Below are 20281 nucleotides of genomic sequence, written 5' to 3'. Positions count from 1 at the left end.
ATTCCAGGAAAGGAGGTACCTAGGAGTCCGGGACACCTGCAGGCTGTAATGGGGGGTGGGGCATCAGCCAGCTTCCGCAGAGCATAGAAGGCGGGTGTCTGAACCCAAGGATGCGGAACCAGGAATCAGGTCAGGCCCAAGGCCCTTCCAGGGAGCCACAGAGCCCTAAGCCACCCGGATCTGAGAAATGCCACCTCCTCAAAGAAGCAGGCAGGATGAGGAAGGGAGAGGGTCAGATTGCGGGCAGGAAGGCCAGTCCCTGCTCAGCACCAGGGGCGACACTGCCTGGTTGTCCCAGGTCAGTGTGTGGAGGTGACCACAGGGTGACGGTCAGATGCCCGTTTGTTCTTTGTCCTCAAACAGCAGTTCTCAGGATCCCGAGGAGGGAACAGCCCTGTCCCCTATGCTTCCACAAGAGCCTGGCTAACAATGCCCTCCAGTGTCACAGTGCCAGGTCCTCCTGGGGAGGGCGCCCCCGCTCTGTCTCTGGCTGCCAGGATAAGACCTGCAGAGGAGTCAGCCAAGTCAAGCTTTCCAAAAGGGGAAGAGGGTACAGCACAGCAAAGGCCAGCTGTAGGGGAGGGGATCTCAGCTCTCCCCCTGGACATCCAGCAGGTGGGAAGAGGAGGGCTCACCTCAGCGAAAGGCTGCCAGCTTGTGGGTTTTTGGTTTTTTTCTTTTTTTAAGACAGGGTTTCAAGTAGTCCAGGATGACCTTGAACTACTGTTTCTCCAGCCTCCACTGGAGTCTCCCAAGTACTAAGATCAAAGGTGTGCACTGTTATACCTGGTTTATGTGGTCTTGGGGGTAGAACCCAGTACCTCATGCGTGCTAGACAAATACTCCACCAACTGAGCCGTATCCTCAGCCCCACACAAGCCGTATTTTAATGACAGGATTTGTGTACTCCAGGAGGAAAGTTGCTGATGTGTTGTTCCTCCAGCTGTGAGGATCTCCAGTCCATGGGGCCATAGTCGGGCTGCCTTCTCAAGGCCTCTCTTCACGGCTGGACCCAGAAAGCATCGGAGGGGCTTGTCTTAACCCCTTTTCTCCAAAGCTCCCCAGCAGCCTGCGCTGTGGGGTGTCGGTGTGTCACACACGTGTGCACAGCGTTAACACACATGGAGTTGCTGTGTGTCTGTGCGACCGCACTGGTGTGTCAGCATATGCGTGCCTGCAGTTGGTCAGAGCTCAGCCACCTCAGCCCTGCGTGGTCTCAGCAGCCATTGTCTGGCTCGGCCCTTCCTGGGCCCAGGCACCTACGGCAGCTCCATGGAGCCCTGTTCTCAGTGGCCACTGAGGCCCACTGCAGCCATTCTGCAAGCTTATCAGTCTGTTGGCACCTTCCCCTCAAAACCTCTCACCTAGGGGGCTGGGGACGTAGCTCAGCCATTAAAGTACTCGCTGGGCAAGCAGCAGGAGCTGACTTTGATCCCCACACCAATGTAAAATGTGGGACGTAGGGTGCACATTTGTAACCCCAGCATAAAAAGGCCGAGACAGGCAGGTTCTTAGAGTTTCCTGCAGCCTTGTGAGTTCCAGGCCAATGAGAGACTGGTCAGGTGGCCAAGCCTGGCCTGGGCACATACCTTTACTCTCAGGACTTCAGGTGAGTTGGGAGCCATCCAGGTCTACATGGTGAGGTCCAGGACAGCCAGGGCTAATAACGAGAACCTGTCTGAAATAAACCAGCAATAAGAAAAGCCAAGCAGATGGACAGCGCCTGAGAACAACGCCCAGGGTTGCCTGTCGTGTTCCCACGCACGTGTGTGAGGTCAGTGCCGTTCTCAGTCATCACCCTTTCAAGCCACGGGGTCCACACTGCCACCCCCTGACACACACTCAGCTGCCCACACTGGCTCCTGGAAGGCTGACGAAGGTATGTTTGATCAAGTCTTGCTCAGGGAACTGTCAGAGGTAGTTGGCTACTGGCTGCTGCCTGAAGGTCACCCTAAGCCATAGGAAGCCTTGTACACATCTTGTACATAAATCTCCCCACTGGCCAGTGTGTGGGTCATTAGCCTCACCTGACTGTGGGGCTGAGGACTAAAGGGCCCAGCAACCTCAGCTGTGTCTGTAAGGAAAGATTTAAACCTGGAAGGGGTGTGGGGCTCCACTGTGGGAACACCCAGGCCTAGACTGCCTGACAGTGCCCACAGAACAGGGGTGATCCCCGGGTCCTTATTTGCACACTTGGAAAAGAAAACAGCTGTGGCTGTTGAAAGAGCCATTCTGGGAGGTGATTTTACACCTGTATGGCCTGGGGTAGAAGCAGGGAGCCAGGGAGGGTCCAGATAGCATGCTAGAAGCAGTGCTCCAGACAGGACAACGGGCAGCGACAGGCTAACAGTTCCGCATTGGTCAGGTCAGATTGCATCAGTGGGAGCCCTTTGATTCCTGTGGAAAGGCGCTGACCTTTCAAAGCTACCTGGTTCCTATCTTTGGCTGGCAAGGACACAGGGAGGTTCAAGAGCCAACCCTTCCAGGACTGTGTGCTGCTCACTGTGGGAGGCAGAGGTGCCCAGAGAGGATAGCTAAGCCAGTGCCATGTATGCATACATGCATGTACACACACACACACACACACACACACACACACACATACACACACAGGGCTGGGGGAGGGAATGTGGCTGAGACCCAATCTGACCAGCCAATCACATACCTGTGAGTCCAGACTGGGTACACGGGAGCGCTGGCCAGCATCAACTGACCTTTGAACTTCCTGACTGAGGAAGAGCGCTGTGGACATCTGAGAGCTCAGGATGACCCCTAGGAGAGTCAAGACTTCATGACTTTTTTTTTATAGGAAGGTTCTTAGGTTGAGAGGTTTGCTCCAAGGGTGCTGAAGATTGAAGACGCCTCTGGGGCTGCAGAGGGCTTTGTGTGGTCACGGATGTGACACCAGACTCTCTGCCTGAGGGCTGGCTATGGCCAACACATGCCACTTTGGTTGCTCTGACGAGGGGTATAGACATGCGTGGTGCAGAGGCAGCCTCACTTTCCTCATGAGCAGATTCTGACCTCCCCAGTGTGCCTGGTGGTGCCTCCCTGCGCACTCTTCTGGACAGCCTCAGAGGGCCCTGCTTCAAACCCTGCCATCCGAGAGAAGGTACCAGGGCAGGACTAGCCCGTTTGGCAGGAGTGTGCTGTGTACGAGAGGAGGCAGGGACTGCTCTGCTGGGCTGCCTCCATCCCTCTGGGGCCAGGGCAGAGATCTTCCAAACACTCAGCCTCGCTGAATGAGTGAGCACACAGCCATAGGGACAGAGAGACAGGACCCAACAGGCCGAAACCCAGGGCTCCTGCTCTTCACCCAGACCCCCTGCTGGTGAGGTTTCTCAGTGTGGGCCAGGAAAATCATGTGACCTCATCTGGCATACAGTGTGACTGTGTCGGTGCTGGACACAGTCATTGAGGAATACAGCAAAGTGACCAGCGAAACAGGCGGCTAGAAAGCCTTAAGTCTCGTGCAGTTAGTGCCTTGAAAGTGTAAGTGGGAGTTTGAATAATTTAGTGTGTGTATATGTGTGTAGACATGTGTGTGCCTGTGTGTGCATCTGGATTCCAGAGTCAAGTGCAGGTTTCGTCCTTAGGCACCATCCCCCTTGGTTTGGCTTGTGTGTTTGTTTGGGTTTTGGTTTTTCAAGACAGGGTTTCTCTGTGTAACCTTGGCTGTTCTGGACTCACTTTGTTAGACCAGGCTGGTGTCAGTCTGCCTGCCTCCCTGAGTGGGATTAAAGGCATAGGCCACCGTACTTGGCCCACCTTGTTCTCTTTTTCCTCTCTCACTTGCCGGAAACTCGCCAGTGAGCCCCCTGGCTCTTCCTGCCTGCCTTCCCAGAACTGGCCTTTTAAGTGTGGGTCCTGGAGATCAAGCTCGGCTCCCTGTGCATCCATAGTGTGCACCTGAGTCATCCCGCCATCCCGCCACTGCCTATAATTTACTATTTAAAGAAACATATGCTTACTTATTGGGGGAACGGTCTGCCTGCCGCAGCACACGAGGAGGTCAGAGGACAATTTGTAGGCATTGGCTTTCTCCTGCCGCATGGGTCCTGGCAGGAAGCACCTTCATCCAGCAGTCTCGCTGGCCCTGTCGTTTAACCCTTGACGATGCTCCTCCGACAGCTGGTTAGCAGAGCCCCTGGAAATACATGTACCAGCTACATCCTCACTTCAGCTTGTCCCTTCAACCCAGAGGTCCCCTCTGTGACACACTCTTTCTGTCTCTCTCTGTGTTCCACAGGCAGACGAGGGAGCAGGAGACGCCACCCGACTTCTTTTATTTCTCTGACTACGAGAGGCACAACGCAGAGATCGCTGCCTTCCACCTCGACAGGTGAGTCCCCTCCGTCAAGAGCCACCGGGTCTGCATTCTTCTGTGTACCCACGCAGAGCACCCACAGAGAGGCACAGGCCTGGCCTTGGGGGTCTATGGGGCCACCATCGTTGCCTGTATAACTGCTCCATACTAAACCATCACAGGTACCTCAGCGTGCATGTGTGTGCCTGGGGGGGGGGGGGGACACCCACCTGTGCGCATGCTTGTAACGACTACAGGAGAACCTCAGGCATCCTCAGGAGCTGCCCACTATTCAGAATGCTTGCTGGCCTGGAACTCTCCAAGTAGGCTAGGCTGGTGGCTGACTGGCTAGCGAGCCCCAGAATCCCCGTCTCTGCCCCAGCATGTGTCACTAGACACTGCCAGGGACAGAACTAGGACTACACTGCCTCCCCAGCTTACCAGTCTTACAGGCCAGAAAAGGTGAGGCCTCAGGAGAGCCACCAGCACCCCCAACCAGAGCCAACCTGCCCTCCTTGCATTTAAGATCCTGGCAGGCACCCACCCACCCCCTGCAGGGTTCCTCCAGCAGGGAACAGCAGGGGTAGATAGGAGATAGTACATCATTTGGAATTAAGGGAAAAGGGGTAGAGACGTGCTGGGCATTGGAAGGCACTGTGCAGGAAACGGTGTTTTTGTTACACTAGCTGGGAGGGACAGCCTTGACCCAGCACAACCTGGTTCATTCTAGGTTCCACTTGGCCCTGTCTGTGACCTGAGGAGTTATTCAGAGGCCTGACCCTGGGGATGTCTCTGAGGGGTACAGAAGGACCTCTGCCCAGGCAATAGCACAGAGATGAGGCTCTCCATTTCCTGCCTCGAGACCCTCCCAACTCCACCACAGCCATGGCTAGACATTGATCTGAGCTCAGCTGTCAAGAATCTGGCTACACTGCAGAGCCCAGGCTTCATCTTAGACCCATGAGCCAGAATCTGCTTTCTCACAGGATCCTGGGAGAACGGTGTCTATCGAAAACCTTACCTGGGAACTAGAAATCCCCAGAAGCCAGACAGTTAAGCATCCCAGAAAGCCTTTCTGTGACAATGGTGACTCCACCATGGTCATTCAGGTTCCCCCCCCTCCGCCCCGTGAGGCTGGAGAGATGACCGTGTTGGTAAAGTGTGTGTACATGGGGTCTGTCCCCAGAACCCCTGTGGAAAGAGTGTACATGGGGGCACACTCTTACAATTCCAGTGCTGGAGAAGTAGAGACAGGAGGACTTCTGGGCTTGATGGTCACTCAGTTTAGCTCGGCGAGTTCCAGGCTGCTAAGAGACCAGGTCTCAAAAACAAGGTTGATTGCTTCTGAGGAATGACCTCGTTGCTGTACCCACGTGTGTGCACCCACACATGGACACACACATGAAGAAAGTCAGGAAGCTTGAGGTGGCAGGGTGCTGGCTGTAGCTGTCCTATGAAGCCCAGGGGCCCCTGACCTCGGGAAGGCGCTCTGTCCTTCCCTTCTGTCCACCCCTCCAGCGGGGACAACTCGTCTTTACATCCTGTGTCAGCAGGAAAAGCTAGCATCGGGCATCTCCATTCACTTAAGCAAGCGGCAGTGTGTGCAGAAAGAGCCCCATTAAGAGCGGGTAATTTAATTTAATTTCTTTTTAAATTTAGCCCTGGAATGAGGGCACGTTTTAGTTATCGAGTTGCCTGGCAGGGACAGAGTCAATGAATGAGGCGTAGAGGCTTCGATCCTTCTGGGATGCACGCTTTCCTGGCACCGACGGATGGTTCTGGGCTGTGCTGAGCCTGAGAGCCTCGTGAGGCAGAAGCCCAGAGACGATGGTAGAGCAGCTGGCCTCTGCAGACAGTGAGGTCAGCCTGAGAACATCAAGGCTTTTTTCCCGCCTTTCCCCTCCAGGATCCTGGACTTCCGCAGAGTTCCTCCGGTGGCTGGCAGGATGATCAACATGACCAAGGAGATCCGGGATGTCACACGGGATAAGAAGCTATGGAGAACCTTCTTTGTGTCTCCAGGTAGCTGGGGATGGGATAGGGAGGGGGTTCCCGTGTGCCTTAGGTCACGTGCTGGCCTTGGTCAACTCTAAAAAGGGGAGGGACTAGATTATCCTTCCTGTTGTTCATATAAAATATTCTGACAGAAGCACCCTGAGGAAGGAAGGGTTTATCTGGCTCTTGGTCTGAGGGTGCACAGTCCATCATGGTGAGGAAGGCATAGTGGCAGGAGCTGAGGTGGCTGCTCACCTTGTACCCACATTGAGGAAGCAGAGAGATGAATGACGGTGCTCAGCACACTCTCTCCTTTTCACTCACTGTGGGATCTTAGCCCGTGGAATGGTGCCACACGCCCTGAGGGTGAGTCTTTTCGCCTCAGTTAACCTAATCTAGAAACAAGGCCTTGCTGTGTAGTCCAGGCCTTGAACTCATGATCCTCCTGCCTCAGCCATCAAAAGTGCTTGACGTAGTGGCCCTGCCACTACAGCTGGCCTGCTGAGTGTTTTTAGAACTCCAGTCTCTCTTGGAAGCCTCTGGTAGCCTGGCCGCCAGAGCCCTGCTCCCCCAGACCTTTCCAGATCAAAAACAAACGAACAAAAACAGCCAGTGGGACTATCACCTGGAGATGTGACAAGCAGCTTTTCTCCATGGATAGAGCAGCTAGCCACAGGTCTGGTGCCTTGACACCCTGCTTTTCACACACTGAGATGTGTGTGGCTGTGGCACTCACACCAACGAGACTTCAGTCTTCACACTGTGAATCCCAGAAGCACACAGAAACCATGTCATGTTGTGCTTGTCTCAGCAGCTAGGGAAAGCATGATGCTTCGGGCTCAGCTGGCCCGTCTGCCCTCTGAGCTTCTCTGTGGCCCAGGCCTGTGACAGGCTTCTTATTTCAGGGCCCTCTGATGCCTCGTTGAGCTCTAACATGCCCCCCCTACTGTGTTATTGTGTGTTGTTTGTTGTTGTTTATCTTTTTATTTGGTATGTATGTATGGTGTGTGTATGTGGGGAGGTATATAGTGTGGGTGTGAGTGTGTATGTGTGGTGTGTGTATGTGTGTGCATGGATAGTGTGTGGTGTGTGTCGTGTGTGTATGATATATGTGCGTGGGCACCAAGTTGACGTCAGGTACACAACTCAGCCGCTCTCCACTGTAACTGAGCTAAGTTTCTTTTTGAGCCAAAATTTCAGCAGTCCTTACTCCACCAATTGGCCAGCTTACCCGAAATAACCCTGGCACTACTTCCTGGGTAATAAGGCTACAAGCGGCCACCATGCCAACCGAGCTTTTTTGTGGCTCAGAACTCCAGTCCTCATGTTTGGCAGTGAACACTTTGTCCACTGAGCCACGCCCTTAGGCCTTGTGGTTTTGAGATGGGGTCTCGTGTGGCCCAGGCTAGCCTGGAACTCTCTAGGTAGCCAGGGATGACTTGAACTCCTGATTCCTGCCTTCACCTCTCAAGTGCTGGCATGACAGGTGTTGTTGGTTGGTTGGTTGGTTGGTTGGTTTGTCTTTGCTTTGTTTCGTGCTGCAGAGGGAAACTGGGCCTTCATTCATGCTAACCAAGCACTCCACCAACTGAGCTACATCCCAGCCTACACTGCACTGAGAGATATCCTGCAAAGATGAGTGCGGGGGCGGGGGAGGGGGAGGGGGAGTGCAAAGCAGCTGCCCCTGGGAGCCACACTCTCTTGATAGTGCAGGCAGGCAGGCAGGCAGGCGGGCAGGAGCTCCTCTGTGCCTCACACCCCTGCAGTTCCTGCAGATACATCCAATTAAGGCCTTCATTAGCTCTATCTTCAGTCTTGGCGGGCGCACAAAAGCCAACCTAAAAGCTCTGCTGATTGGCACTCAAGGTTCTTTTCCTAGCTGCATTCATAAATGTGTCAGAATTGAGGCCGTGAACCCACGCCCTGCTTAAGCACTCTTCCACCATCCACCAGCTCAGATTCCATTGATAAGAGAAAACAGGGGTGCTGGGGAGCTGGCCCAGCGGGTGAGGATGCTTACTGCATACTCGTGAGGCTGTGAGCTCAGATGCCTCACCTCCCATCCCGACACACACATAACCGCTGGGCATGGACCCTCACATGCCTGTAACCTCAGTGCTGTGGGAAATGGAGATGGGAGAGTCACTGGATTCCAGATACAGTGAGAAATTTATCTAAGGGTGTAACAGGTAGAGTGCTTGAGCAGGGCACCCTGTGTCTTTCTCTGGCCTTCATGCACACACGCACAAACACACACACAAATAGAATTCCTTGAGTAGGTGGAGACACATGTTCATCTTCCTTTGGACCCTTGTCCCTGCTCTCTTATGACCATCCATCAAGAGCTGGACAATCCCGGATGGACAGCCTCTGGGGTTGGCTCTACCAGAAGCCTATCCCTCACAGTTGCTTGGGCCTACCAGACCGCTGTAGATGGGGACATTCTCTCAAAGAGCTGAAGCTCACCTCCACCTGGGACCCCTGGGTTTCTGCTCATATTCCCACATTGGCCCCTGCCTGCCTCAGCCACCGGGACTGGCCCTGATGGCCAATAGTTTCTGCAGCCCCAGATATCCTAGCATCTCTGTCATCCAAACCCAGCTTCTTCCACTGGCCACAGGGACCGACCATACCTCAGGAAGCTTAGGTGCCCTACCTGTTAGACACCTGGGTTAAGCTTCAGCCTGGCTTCGCTTGGAGGCCTCACTGCCTCCTGTCCTTTGCTGCATAGTTTGATGCAACGTGTGTGTGTGCTCACTCACATTTGTAGCACTCATTTTTATGTGTGTGTGCATGCTCATCCATGCCTCGATGCACTCGTGTGTGTGTGTGTGTGTGTGTGTGTGTGTGCTGCTTCACATTACCCATTTGCATTGCGTGTGTACGTGCGCACACATCTGGGGACCAGAGGCCACCCTTGGCTGTCCTTCCTCAGGTGATGTCCGCCTTGTTTTTTGAACCAGGGTCTCTCACCAGAACCCGGAGCCCACCAATTACATTAGGCTCGCTGGCCAGTAAGCCCCAGGGATCCCCCTGTCCCCACTACCCCAGCTCTGAGATCACAGGCACGTGCCCCCACTTTCAGCTTTTTATGTGGGTTCATGAGGGTGGATCAGGTTGCCATGCTTGTGGGGGAGAGCACTCGCTGATTGAATCCTCTCCCCCAGGCCTGACTGCAACCTTTATGGTGATTTTCGTCCCATTCTCAGAGGCACCTCTGTTTAGCAGAATGGGTGACCTGCAGTTACTCAGAGCCCTGCACTTCAGCTCAGGCCTCAGGCCTGGGCTGTCAAGTGAGGACAGGAAATAAAGACGATCCTGGGCAGGCCAGACAGGGGTCTAAATGCCAGTCACTCAGGCACTGCTGAGACCGTTCTCTTCCGAGGCCACACAGGCTGGACCACCCACTCGCAGCAGAGCTACAGGCTCAGCCTTCAGGCTAGTGGCAGGAGACTCGCCCCTCCAGCTGTGGGCCCAGCTAACACAGCGCCAGAGCTCTCAGATAGCTCATGGATGGTGGGACAGGCATGGGGAAGCCCACAGCTGGGGACACACAGGGACTGCAGGCTACCTCCTGGCAAGCGATGCCGGAACCTCTGCCCAGTGGGGAGGGTCCCGGTGTCCCCGGTGCTCTTATGAGCCTCTCCTGCTTCCCTGGCCTGGACAGGTCTACTCAGAAGGTGTCATCTTGTCCCCATCTTACAGCAATGGCATTTCATGTGTACGTGGGCTTGTTTGCAGGTATGTGAGTGCCTGTGGGAGGGTGTGTGCACATGTGAGCTCGTGTGTTTGTACGCAGCAGTCAACCATGGCTACTATTCCACAGGAGCCTTTAACCTTGATTTTTGATGTAGGGTCTCTCTCCATGGTCTGCAGCTCACTGAGGTCCAGAGAACCTCCTCCCCTCCCTCCCTATTCCTCAGTGCCAGGACCACAAGTGTGCGCTACACCCAGTTTTTTTGGGTTTTTTTGTTTTTGTTTTATAATGTGGGTTTAGAGAATGGACCTCAGATCTGCCTGCTTCTCCAGCAATGTCTTAACTGGCTACTTCCCTGGCCTTCCGTGTAGTATTTAAGATTCCACACAGACATCTGTGAATTAAGTCCCTCCACCACCAGGACAGGGCCCCTGGCCTCCAGCCTCTTGCCAGGCCATGCTGCCCTCTGCCTTAGCTGGGTCACTGTGCTCTCTCTGCTGGGGTCCACTTGGGGACCCACGGGTAGCCTCTTTGCTTTGGTTCTGCGACTTGGCACTGTGACTTCAAGATTTGGCCACGCCACCTTGAATGTCCGCAGGGTCAGCCCTGTCTCCCTGGAGACGATTTGCCACCAGTAGCATTCCATATCCGGCTTGGTGCTCCACCTGCTGCCGCCATTGGGTGGGTGCAATTGAGGAAGTCGCCGGACAGGAATTAGAGGAGCCAGGGCAGATAGAAGCAAGGCAGGGACTCACTAGACCATGCTTCTTTAGCCTAAGGCCCCCAGCAGCCCCTCTGAAGGACAGAAGACCGCTCATGAGGGTATATGGGGTTCCAGCAGCTGTCATAGATGAGGACTTCTGAGACAGGAGCCATCAGGGTCAGCCACTGCAGAGTCATTTTGAAACCGTGAAGGATTCTGGGTTTTATGTGGTTTTCACGTCTGTTTTGAGCATGAACATGCACAAGCAGGTGCACGTGGAACCTATGGATCAGTCTGGCATCAATCAGTCAATGTCGGGTGTCTTCTTCAAGCTTTCTCCACCTTGGTTTTTAAGGCAGGGTCTCTCATTGAACTGGAGCTTACAGAATCAGCTAGGCTGGCTGGCCAGTGAGCCCAAGGGATCCAACCATTTCCACCTTCCCTAAAGCTGGAATTACAGGCATGAGCCATCATGCCCAGTGTTTGCGCTGTTGTTGTTTTTATGTAGGTTCTGGGAGCTAGCTTAGGTTCATAAGGCCCTTGTTTATTTTTAATAAACAGAATATGGAGCTAAATACTCATTTGAGGAGACAAGACACATCATTGGTTTCAGTCTCCCTCCCATCCTAGGCAGGGGACTCCAGCTGGTCACCCTGCACACCCAATGGGCTTCCTGCACCCAGTCTGCTGATGACCACTGTCATGTCCTCTCCTCTTCAAGTCCCCCAGCAACTGCTGCTCCATCCAGCTGGCCCCATCTGCAGCTCATGCTGAGGCTTTCCAGTCAGTTACAGGCTATTGGTTAGCTCTCGTGAACCCCAAGACTCTTCCCTGGCTGTCAGGAGCCCTGAAAGGTGGTTCATCTGGCCTGGATGGTTCCCTCCTGACACTCTGCAGAGCTGTTGTCACCAGCCACTCCTGAGCACAGCCGTCTCCACCTAGCCGTCCCTGCCAGACCGCTCTGCCCTGTCAGCCAGATTTCTTCCGGAGAATCTTCCAGATGTCTGGTTTCTTCTGAAGCACAGGATCGTGGAGGCAGCTTTGATCTTACTTTAGAAAGCCAGGTCTGTTTGGATTCGCTGTTTCTGCTTTGCTTGCTCTTCTAGATCCTTCCGCTGCCAAAATTGCCATTGCTGCTTCTGAGAGCTAAGTGCAGCTGGAAAGCCTTTGATCACAGCAGACAGCCTTCCACTTCTGAGCAGCTCTGCTCTGGGTCAGTCAGGGAGCGCGCCCCTCCCTCCCTTCCAGGTGGGGCTGCAAAAGCTCCATCCTGGGCATGGGGGAGCTACTGGGAAATAAAGTTCAGAGGGGGCAATTAAGGGCCCCAGGGCCACACAGCTTAGAGGCCAAGTTGGGCCTCTGAAACCCCAAGCTCATGTTTCTTTGCTGTCTGACTGTCCCTCTTTTTTTTTTTTTTTTTTTTTTTTTTGGTGGTTTTTCAAGACAGGGTTTCTCTGTGAGGCCTTGCCTGTCCAGAACTCACTCTGTACACCAGGCTGGCTTTGAACTCACAGAGATCCTCCTGCCTCTGCCTCCATAGTGCTGGATTAAAAGCATGTGACACCACCACCGCCTGGCTGCTGTCTCTGTTTCTTCTGATATTTCTTATACTCTTGTCAGTCTGTGCCCACCCAGTCTGTTTCTGCAGGTAATTCGTGTCCTTATGAGCACGTGTCCCCAGCATACACACCCACCTCTGGCCTTGCCATTTCACAGCATAGATTAGTTTTGACCCCCAGTCAGCCTTTCCTTTCCTTCCTTGTTGTCTAGGCTTGGCAGGTGGCCATCTGTCCCCACAGTGTGCAGCCCAAATGCACTTCGAGGGGTAAGCGGTTTCCACGTGGACCTTCTGCCAATGGGAGCGACATCATCTTGAGTGACAGTGTGTCTGTAGCCTTTGTGTGACGTGGCAGCCTGTGTTCCAGGGTGGACACAAAGGCTACATGTCCCCATGTGGGGACTCTGGTCCTGCCGAGTTAATCGTAGAAGGCGGACAGTTCTGTTTTGGACACTCAGGCCTCTCCAGCCAGGGTATGGGATCCATGAAGAAGCCGTGTATTAGCTCCTGATAGAGACCTGGCCTGGGATCTCACTAGCCCTGTCTTCAGGCCTTTGGAAGAGGGAGACCCATTGCCCTGGCCGGCTCTCTGACCTCAAAAGGCGACAGCTTTTCAGCAGCTCTGCCTGCTTTAGAAAGTCTCAAAGGGGGCAGATGTTCATTCCACCCCAAGTACCATCTCAACTCCGCCCCAAGGTCCCCTTGTACAGTGCTTAGCTCTGCAGCACAGGGCTAAGACACAGGTGAAGCAGCTGAGCACAGAGAGGCATGGGCCTCAGCTCTGCTCACACAGCTTTCAGAGCCCAGCCTCCCTGCCCCCTGTGAAACCAGCTTGTATGGAGCAGAAACGGGGTTCCTTTCCTCTTTCTGCATGATAGGCTCTGAGCATGATAGGTCGGCCAGCAGGCTAACAGAGGCATCCAATTTCATGGTTCTAGCCAGCATGAGATGGGACAAAAATGTTCCTCCTGGAGAGTGTGCTGTTGCTTGGCCTCCAGAGCGTTTCTGCCCTCGGCAGGGTGAGGGTCGGCTGTCTAAACTGCCTCAGCAGTGGGCTGGCCTCCTTTTGATCCTTTCCATCTTAATTACCCAGCACTGACTAGAGAGGGGTGCTGGAGCCAAGAAGGGAAGGGGAGAGGAGAGGCAGTGGGCCTGGCCAGCCAGGACTTGCTCACCCACGGGTGTGTCAGGAATCATACAGCTCCCTCTCCCACCCCTGCCCTGCCAGACCTGGGCCTGGCAAGTCTCCAGCCTCCTTCTCCACTGAAGGCTGTGTAGCATGGGTGTGCTTTGCAGAGCTTGTTTGTGGAAGTGTGTGTGTGAGTGTGTGTGTGTGTGTGAGCGTGTGGTGGGATCCAGAGGTTAACATCAGATGTCTTCCTCAATGGCTCTCCACTTTATTTTCCCTTATTTAGATCGGTGTCTGGGATTGAACCTGTAGCTTCCTGACTGGGCTAGACTGGCTGTCCAGCAAGCTCCAGAGACCTCCCTGTCTGAACATGGCCAGTACTGGGGTTACAAACATACAGTCCCCGGGGAGGGGGCTCAGCTGGTGGACGTCTCACCCAGCACTGACCAGCCCCCAGCTCCATCCTCAGCACCGCACAAACCAGGCCTAGTGATGCTTTCCTGCCATTCCAGCACTTAGGAGTTGGGAGCAGGAGGAGTTCAGGGTGAGAGTCTGGGCATAGCTCAGTCAGTAGGGTACTTGCCTTGCAAGCCGTGAACCCTAGTTCAATACCCAGACTCCATGTTTAGAATTAATTAATTAATTAATTTTAATTAGTGAATAAACTAGTTTTCTTTCTTTTTCTGTTTTTGGGAAAGGGTTTCATGTAGCCCAGGCTGGCCTCAAATTCCCGATGTAGGAGATGAACTTGGATCTGTGTGTGCGTGTGCATATATGTCTATATACATGTATATAATAAATAAGTATTTAATTAATTAAAGCTAACTGTTGGCTTACACACTTGTAATACCAGTTCTAAGGAACGTGAGATAGGGGTCTCCCTGGTGCTTGCTGGCCAGTCAACCTAGCCTGCTTGGCAAATCTTAGACGAAGGAGAGACCCTGTCTCCAAAGCAAGATGGACTATGTCTGGGGAATGGCGTCTAAGGATGTCCTCTGTGCTTCTCCTACCTGTGCGTACAGACACACGCACGTGCACACACACCCAAGTCCAAGTTCACCTCCTACATAGTAACTTTGAGGCCAGCCTGGGCTACATGAATCCCTTTCTCAAACACAGAGAAGGAAAGAAAACCATTTCCTTTCTCGAGTGATGGCTGGTGGTGTCTAGATGGCTTCCTCCCTTTCTGAGCCACAAAGGCCTGAGCATGGAAATGTTTCCGCGTGTCTTATGTGCCGGGCACCCACGCTGGAACAGCCAGGGCACAGCCAATCCCACATGCACTCCTCTGACAGGCTGCCTTCCAAGCGTCTCCATCATCTGATGACCCCGCTGGCACCCCAGAGCTCTCAACCTCCTTGACACAAGTCACCAGATGGCCTTTTAGTCACAACCATCTGAGAGGCTGTGAGCTGGTTTGGTAGGCATTTCCCAGATGAAAGAGATAGTGAAATGTCTTCCCATGAGCTTTATGATGATTTTCAGTGTGTGTGTATGTATGTGTGTGTGTGTTCATGCGCATGCACAGGTGTGGAGGCCAGAGGTCAACTTTGGGGGTCCCTCTTTAGGCACCATCCACTGTTGTTTTGAGGCAGGGTCTCTCACTTTTATTCAGAACTCCCCAAGAAGGCCTATTGGCTGACAGTGAGCCGCAGGGTCCTCCTGTGTTGCCTCCCAGTGCTGGGGTTATGAACATGTGCTGTCACGCTCAGCTTTTTACCTGAGTGCTAGGGCTGGGACTCAGCTCCCCTGGTTATGGCAGCCTTTGCCATCGATCCGCCTGTCCACACTCATTTGCATTTCCTTGGAACCGGATCTCTACCCGAGTAAGTGGTTCCTCTCGTGACTGGGCCTTACTCTTTGCAGGTAAATACTAGAATTTCCTCCACTCTCAGGAGCCTGAGCTGGTCTTGGGAGATTGGAGTGTGAGAAGCAGGCAGCTCTCACGTTGACAGGGTCGGTCTGACTTTGGCTCCCCGATGCTGGACTGTTGTGCTCTGTAGACTGCTCTGGGGCCTGGGATTGGGGGTGATGGTGAGCACCCCTGTGGAGAATAGACATGCCGGTGGAGCGGCACTGTGGGCATTGAGAGGGGTGCTGGCCACTGACCGGATCTCTCCCTCTTCAGCCAATAACATCTGCTTCTACGGAGAATGTTCCTACTACTGTTCCACGGAACACGCCCTGTGTGGGAGGCCGGACCAGATCGAAGGCTCCCTGGCGGCCTTCCTGCCTGACCTGTCGCTGGCCAAGAGGAAGACGTGGCGGAACCCCTGGCGTCGTTCCTACCACAAGCGAAAGAAGGCAGAGTAAGTCGGGTACCGGGGACTTAACGGGCCAGCTTCTGCCCACCGCACCAAAGACGCCATCCCTGAAGGGGCCAGTCAGTAGTCCAAGGCTCAGGGTCGGAGGGCGGCAAGGACAATGCAAAGCCAGCTCTGCTTGTGCCACTGTGAGACCGGGCCAGTGGTGGGTTTTGGTTACCGTTGCTGACAAAGATGGCCTTTGGCTTGCCGTCTGAGGGTTCTCGTCGTCATGGGGAGGCATGGCTGCAGAAGCATGGGCTAGGGGGGCACAGTCAGGAAGCAGAGAGAAAGCTCACTTTCTCTGTTTTAGTCAGCCCAGGACCCAGCCTAGGAGTGGTGCCCCCCCCCCACACACACACACACATTCAGAGTCCATCCTTGCTTCAGTCAAACCTCCCTGGAAACATCCTCACAGACACACCCAGAGCTGTGTTTCCATGGTGATTCTAAATCCAGTCAAGCTGACAATAGTAACCAACAAGGGGTTCCTATCTAAGAGGTAGAGGAGGTGCTGGCCTACCACCTCAAAACATAACTTCCTCCACCCATGGCCTGCCAGGTGCTAGAAAAGACACCCCCCACCCATCAAAAGCATGACACAGCTGATAGTGCCTAGGACAGGAAGAAGAGCTTCTTCACCTCCCCGGCCTCTATTCCTGTTAGTTCAGGCTTGTAACCTGTCCATCGTATGTCCCTCTGATAGTCCGTCACCACGCTGAACCCTCCTCACGAAATGTGCCGCTGCAGGCCTGGTGCCCTGCTGAGGCAGGCAGCACCAAGTCGTCCGGCCCGGCCTCCCTCTTCACTCAGAAGAGAGGCCCCCACCCTGCTCTTGCTTTCACACTGCTCTCCCCGCCCCGCCCCGCCACAGGTGGGAAGTGGACCCCGATTACTGTGAGGAGGTGAAGCAGACGCCACCCTATGACAGTGGCCACCGAATCCTGGACATCATGGACATGACTGTCTTTGATTTCCTCATGGGTACGTCCTGCGGGGCGTGCTGGCTGCCAGGGACGCCTGAACCCCTTTGGCTGGGGGCACCACCTGGTGACCCACAGGTGCGGAGGGGCAGAGGCCTCTGAGCAGCTGTGCGTGCTTGTCCCTGCAGGGAACATGGACCGACATCACTACGAGACCTTTGAGAAGTTCGGGAATGACACCTTCATCATACACTTGGACAACGGGCGCGGGTGGGTCTCTGTGCCCTTGAAGTCCTGGGGAGCCAGCCATCTCCACCAGTAGGGGACTACTAGCTCGGAAGGCAGTCACCGGATCAGGGGGAGCACCTGAGTGGCAGGGCCTAGGGTACCTCGGGTTTGCGTCAGCACTCCCACAGGATGCTGGATTTGTGGCAGTGACCTGTGAGCACTTTCTGTCATACTTTCCTGCTACCCTGGGGAAACTGAGGCCAGGGGGTCTGGGGCTGGATGAGAAGGGCCAAAAAGCAGTCAGTTCTGCCTGGGAGAGGGCAGACTTAACAAGGCAAAGTACCCTCCCAATTATAAAAGAAAAAAAAAATCCTGCCTGGGCTGGGCATGGCCAGGGTCGGCCTTGACACTGACGATCCTCACGAGGTTGCCATGGTACTATGTATAGCACCATGGCACGGAGAGGTGGGACCCTGAGGGCAGGGCCCTGTGCCCTGCCTGGCTGTCTGGCTGCTAGGCTCTGATCACTCTACCTTCCTCCCACAGGTTCGGGAAATACTCACACGATGAGCTGTCCATCCTAGCGCCTCTTCATCAGTGCTGCAGGTACGAGCCCACGCCTGGCCTGGTCTGCCCCAGCTGCAGCCATCACTGCCCGGGAGCCAGGAGCCTGCCGCCACCCACTGGAGCACCAGCGAGGAGGCATCCACAGGCCAAACCCATCCCACTTCACTGCCCAGGCCTCCTCCTGGCCCCTCTTCCCTAGGCCTCCCACCTGTAAGGATCCTGTAAGGACCACGAGGCCCAAAGCAGGTTGTCAGTCTAGACCAAGGGTCCTCTGCCCTGGCCATGGCGGCTAGATTCACCCTGCCCATTTTCCACAGCCTCTCAATTCCACCACCACCCTCAAACCCACTCCCAGTGGCCAGACATAGGCTCCCAAAGCAAATTATTTGTGTCCTTTGGGGACACAGAGTGTATCTGGCCAGTTGAGGAGGGACACTCTCCCAGGTGAGCAGTTAGCCAGTCTTGATGCTGTCCTGAGGACCTGGGGCACCTACCTTTCCACCCGCCCCTGTGGACAGAACCGTATCGTGTCTGGAGCAGCTGTTCTCAACCTGTGGACCACCAGCCCCTCCACAGGGGTTGCATGTCAGATACTTACAGTATGGTTCCTAACAGTAGTGAAATTAGTTATGAATTTGCAGCAAAAATAGTCTCATGGTTGGGGGCCGCTGGCAACATGAGGAACTGTATTAAAGGGTCGCAGCATTAGGAAGGTCGAGAACCACTGGTCTGCAATGAGCCATCTCCACACGACAGACCCACGAGGGCTGGCATCTCAGGCCCCCTTGTCCCTCTGTTCATTGCTGTCTCTGTCCATGTCTCTCTATCTCAGTTTTCTGCCCCACCCCGTCACCTGTCTCTCTCCAGCAAGATGCTGCCCCACCCTCTTTCCTTCCCGACAGTGACACCCCGCTCTCTCTGCAGGATCAGGAGGTCCACCTACCTGAGGCTGCAGCTGCTGGCCAAGGAGGAACACAAGCTGAGCCTGCTGATGGCCGAGTCCCTGCGGCAGGACAAGGTGGCGCCAGTGCTCTACCAGCTGCACCTGGACGCCCTGGACCGGCGGCTGCGCATAGTGCTGCAGGCCGTGCGAGACTGCGTGGAGAAGGACGGGCTGAGCAGTGTGGTGGAGGACGACCTAGCCGCTGAGCACAGAGCCTCCACGGAGAGGTAGTGACCGCGCTGCCCACGAGCACGGAGGAGCGCAGAGCCTGGCCACCTGTGAATTCAGTGAATTCGGACCGGCTTGAGTCCTCCCCACCCGAGGGAGGGAGCATGGCGTCTCCCTCACGGCTTTGAGAAGGATGTGTGGGCCTCCGGGTCCAGCAGAGACCAGACATGCAACAGAGTGGCCAGAAGGAGGCACTCCATCCTTCCTACAGGGAGGCACCTCTACTCACTGTTTTGTACTTAACGACAGGCTCCCGCTTCCGCCGATGGACCACCACCCAGGGAACCTCTGGGCCACTTCAAGGACCTTCCGTGATGTGCTCACGCTCTGGTCCTCAAGTAAAATCCACTTTCTGCTCTCCAACCTGGGGCCTCCTCTCTCAGAGGCTGGAGCACTTTAGGGAGGGGAGGCCCTGATGGACATCATGGCCTACGAATAAACAGATGGGTACCCAAGAATGGGTTCCTGGATACAGATGACCAGCTATCCACTTTTCCACCGCTGCACAGTAGCCAGGCCTTGCTAGTTGGTGGTGGGCACTGCTTGCCTTAGCTGAACTCTGGACAGTGGGTGTCAAGGCATTATGCAGGGCCCATGGCCCCAGGGACACTTCTGTGCAGTAGTTTGCAGTGAGGTAACAGTGCAATAAAGATACAGCAAGCGTGTGCCATGGCTGTCTGGGGTGGGGACTCACTCCATGGTTCAGCTGCCCTCCTAGACAGACCCAAACTGTGGCCAAGCCCTGATCTTACAGTGTCTGTGTGGCCTGGGTCTTCAGTCTGCTGGGGATATGAAGGGAGCTGCCTGCCCAGCCCCCAGTAGTTAAGCAGGCTAGACAAGGTCTGTGCTCCAAAGGGGCCGAGTAAGGTCAGCTGTGTCTTGCTTCGCTGCTGCAAAAGCTTGGGATTCTGAGCCACAGGAGGCTCCCCAACAGTGCCATCCACACAGCCACACATAAGGCCACAAGTGGTTGCCCAGGGGCCCACTGAGAATTGCAAGTTATTGCACTGTGGGCCCCAGGGCTGAAACCACCTCTGCTGGAAGGTTCTGCCTCCTCCCAGTAAGCCGTTGCTGTGCTGAGCAGGGGATGGATGTTGAGGAAGCAGAATCCAGGAGAGGATCATAGGAAGGACCCCTTATGGACCTGGCCAGCTTATTGTGTACATACACATGTGTATATATGTAGTTCAGGTTGTGTGTGTGTGTGTGGATGTACTTGTGATTGTAGGCTATAGGTTGATGTCACACATCTTCCTCTGCCACCCTCTACCTAATTTTTCAAAACAGGTTTTTCTCACTGAATCCAGAGCTCACCAATTTGGTTTAACTGGTTGGCCCATAAGACCCAGGGAAACTCATGTCTGCCTCCCTGGAACTGGAATTCCAGATGTGCACCTCTGTGCCTGGTTTCTTATGCTTGTTCTGAAAATGGAACTCAGACCCTGAAGCAAGCACATGATGGCCTTAGCCATCTCCTCAGCCCCATTTTCCTCCTTTAATGGGGGAAACTGAGGCCCAGATACAGAAAGCCAGTAGGTTCCTGAGTTAGCAAACCCAATGCCAGACAGATACTTAGACACTCAATGATGCTGAGGCCTCGGGCCCCAAATCCCTATCTAGTCACAAGGAACATTCTGCATAGAATACCAGCAGATGGCCCAAGACCACTGAACTACCAAGGGAACAAAACAGTGAACAAGT

General features: G+C 54.5%; 1 protein-coding gene across 1 annotated transcript in view; it reads left to right on the top strand.

The window, feature by feature from the left end:
- The window catches only part of Fam20c (FAM20C golgi associated secretory pathway kinase), a 51287-nt gene extending 32042 nt beyond the window's left edge, over positions 1-19245 (top strand). The window contains exons 4-10 of the mRNA XM_055598599.1: positions 4250-4342; positions 6213-6328; positions 15517-15697; positions 16566-16675; positions 16803-16884; positions 17389-17448; positions 18334-19245. Of these exons, the coding sequence (XP_055454574.1) occupies positions 4250-4342; positions 6213-6328; positions 15517-15697; positions 16566-16675; positions 16803-16884; positions 17389-17448; positions 18334-18583 (892 nt within the window). The 3' untranslated portion in view covers positions 18584-19245. The remainder of the gene's footprint in view (positions 1-4249; positions 4343-6212; positions 6329-15516; positions 15698-16565; positions 16676-16802; positions 16885-17388; positions 17449-18333) is intronic.
- The last annotated feature ends 1036 nt before the right edge of the window (positions 19246-20281 follow it).

The sequence above is a fragment of the Psammomys obesus genome, unplaced genomic scaffold (assembly GCF_907164565.1).
Source record: "Psammomys obesus unplaced genomic scaffold, mPsaObe1.curated_primary_1811, whole genome shotgun sequence".
NCBI lineage: Eukaryota > Metazoa > Chordata > Mammalia > Rodentia > Muridae > Psammomys > Psammomys obesus.
Note: the sequence above shows the minus strand (reverse complement) of the source record. Positions and strands in the feature narration are given on the sequence as shown.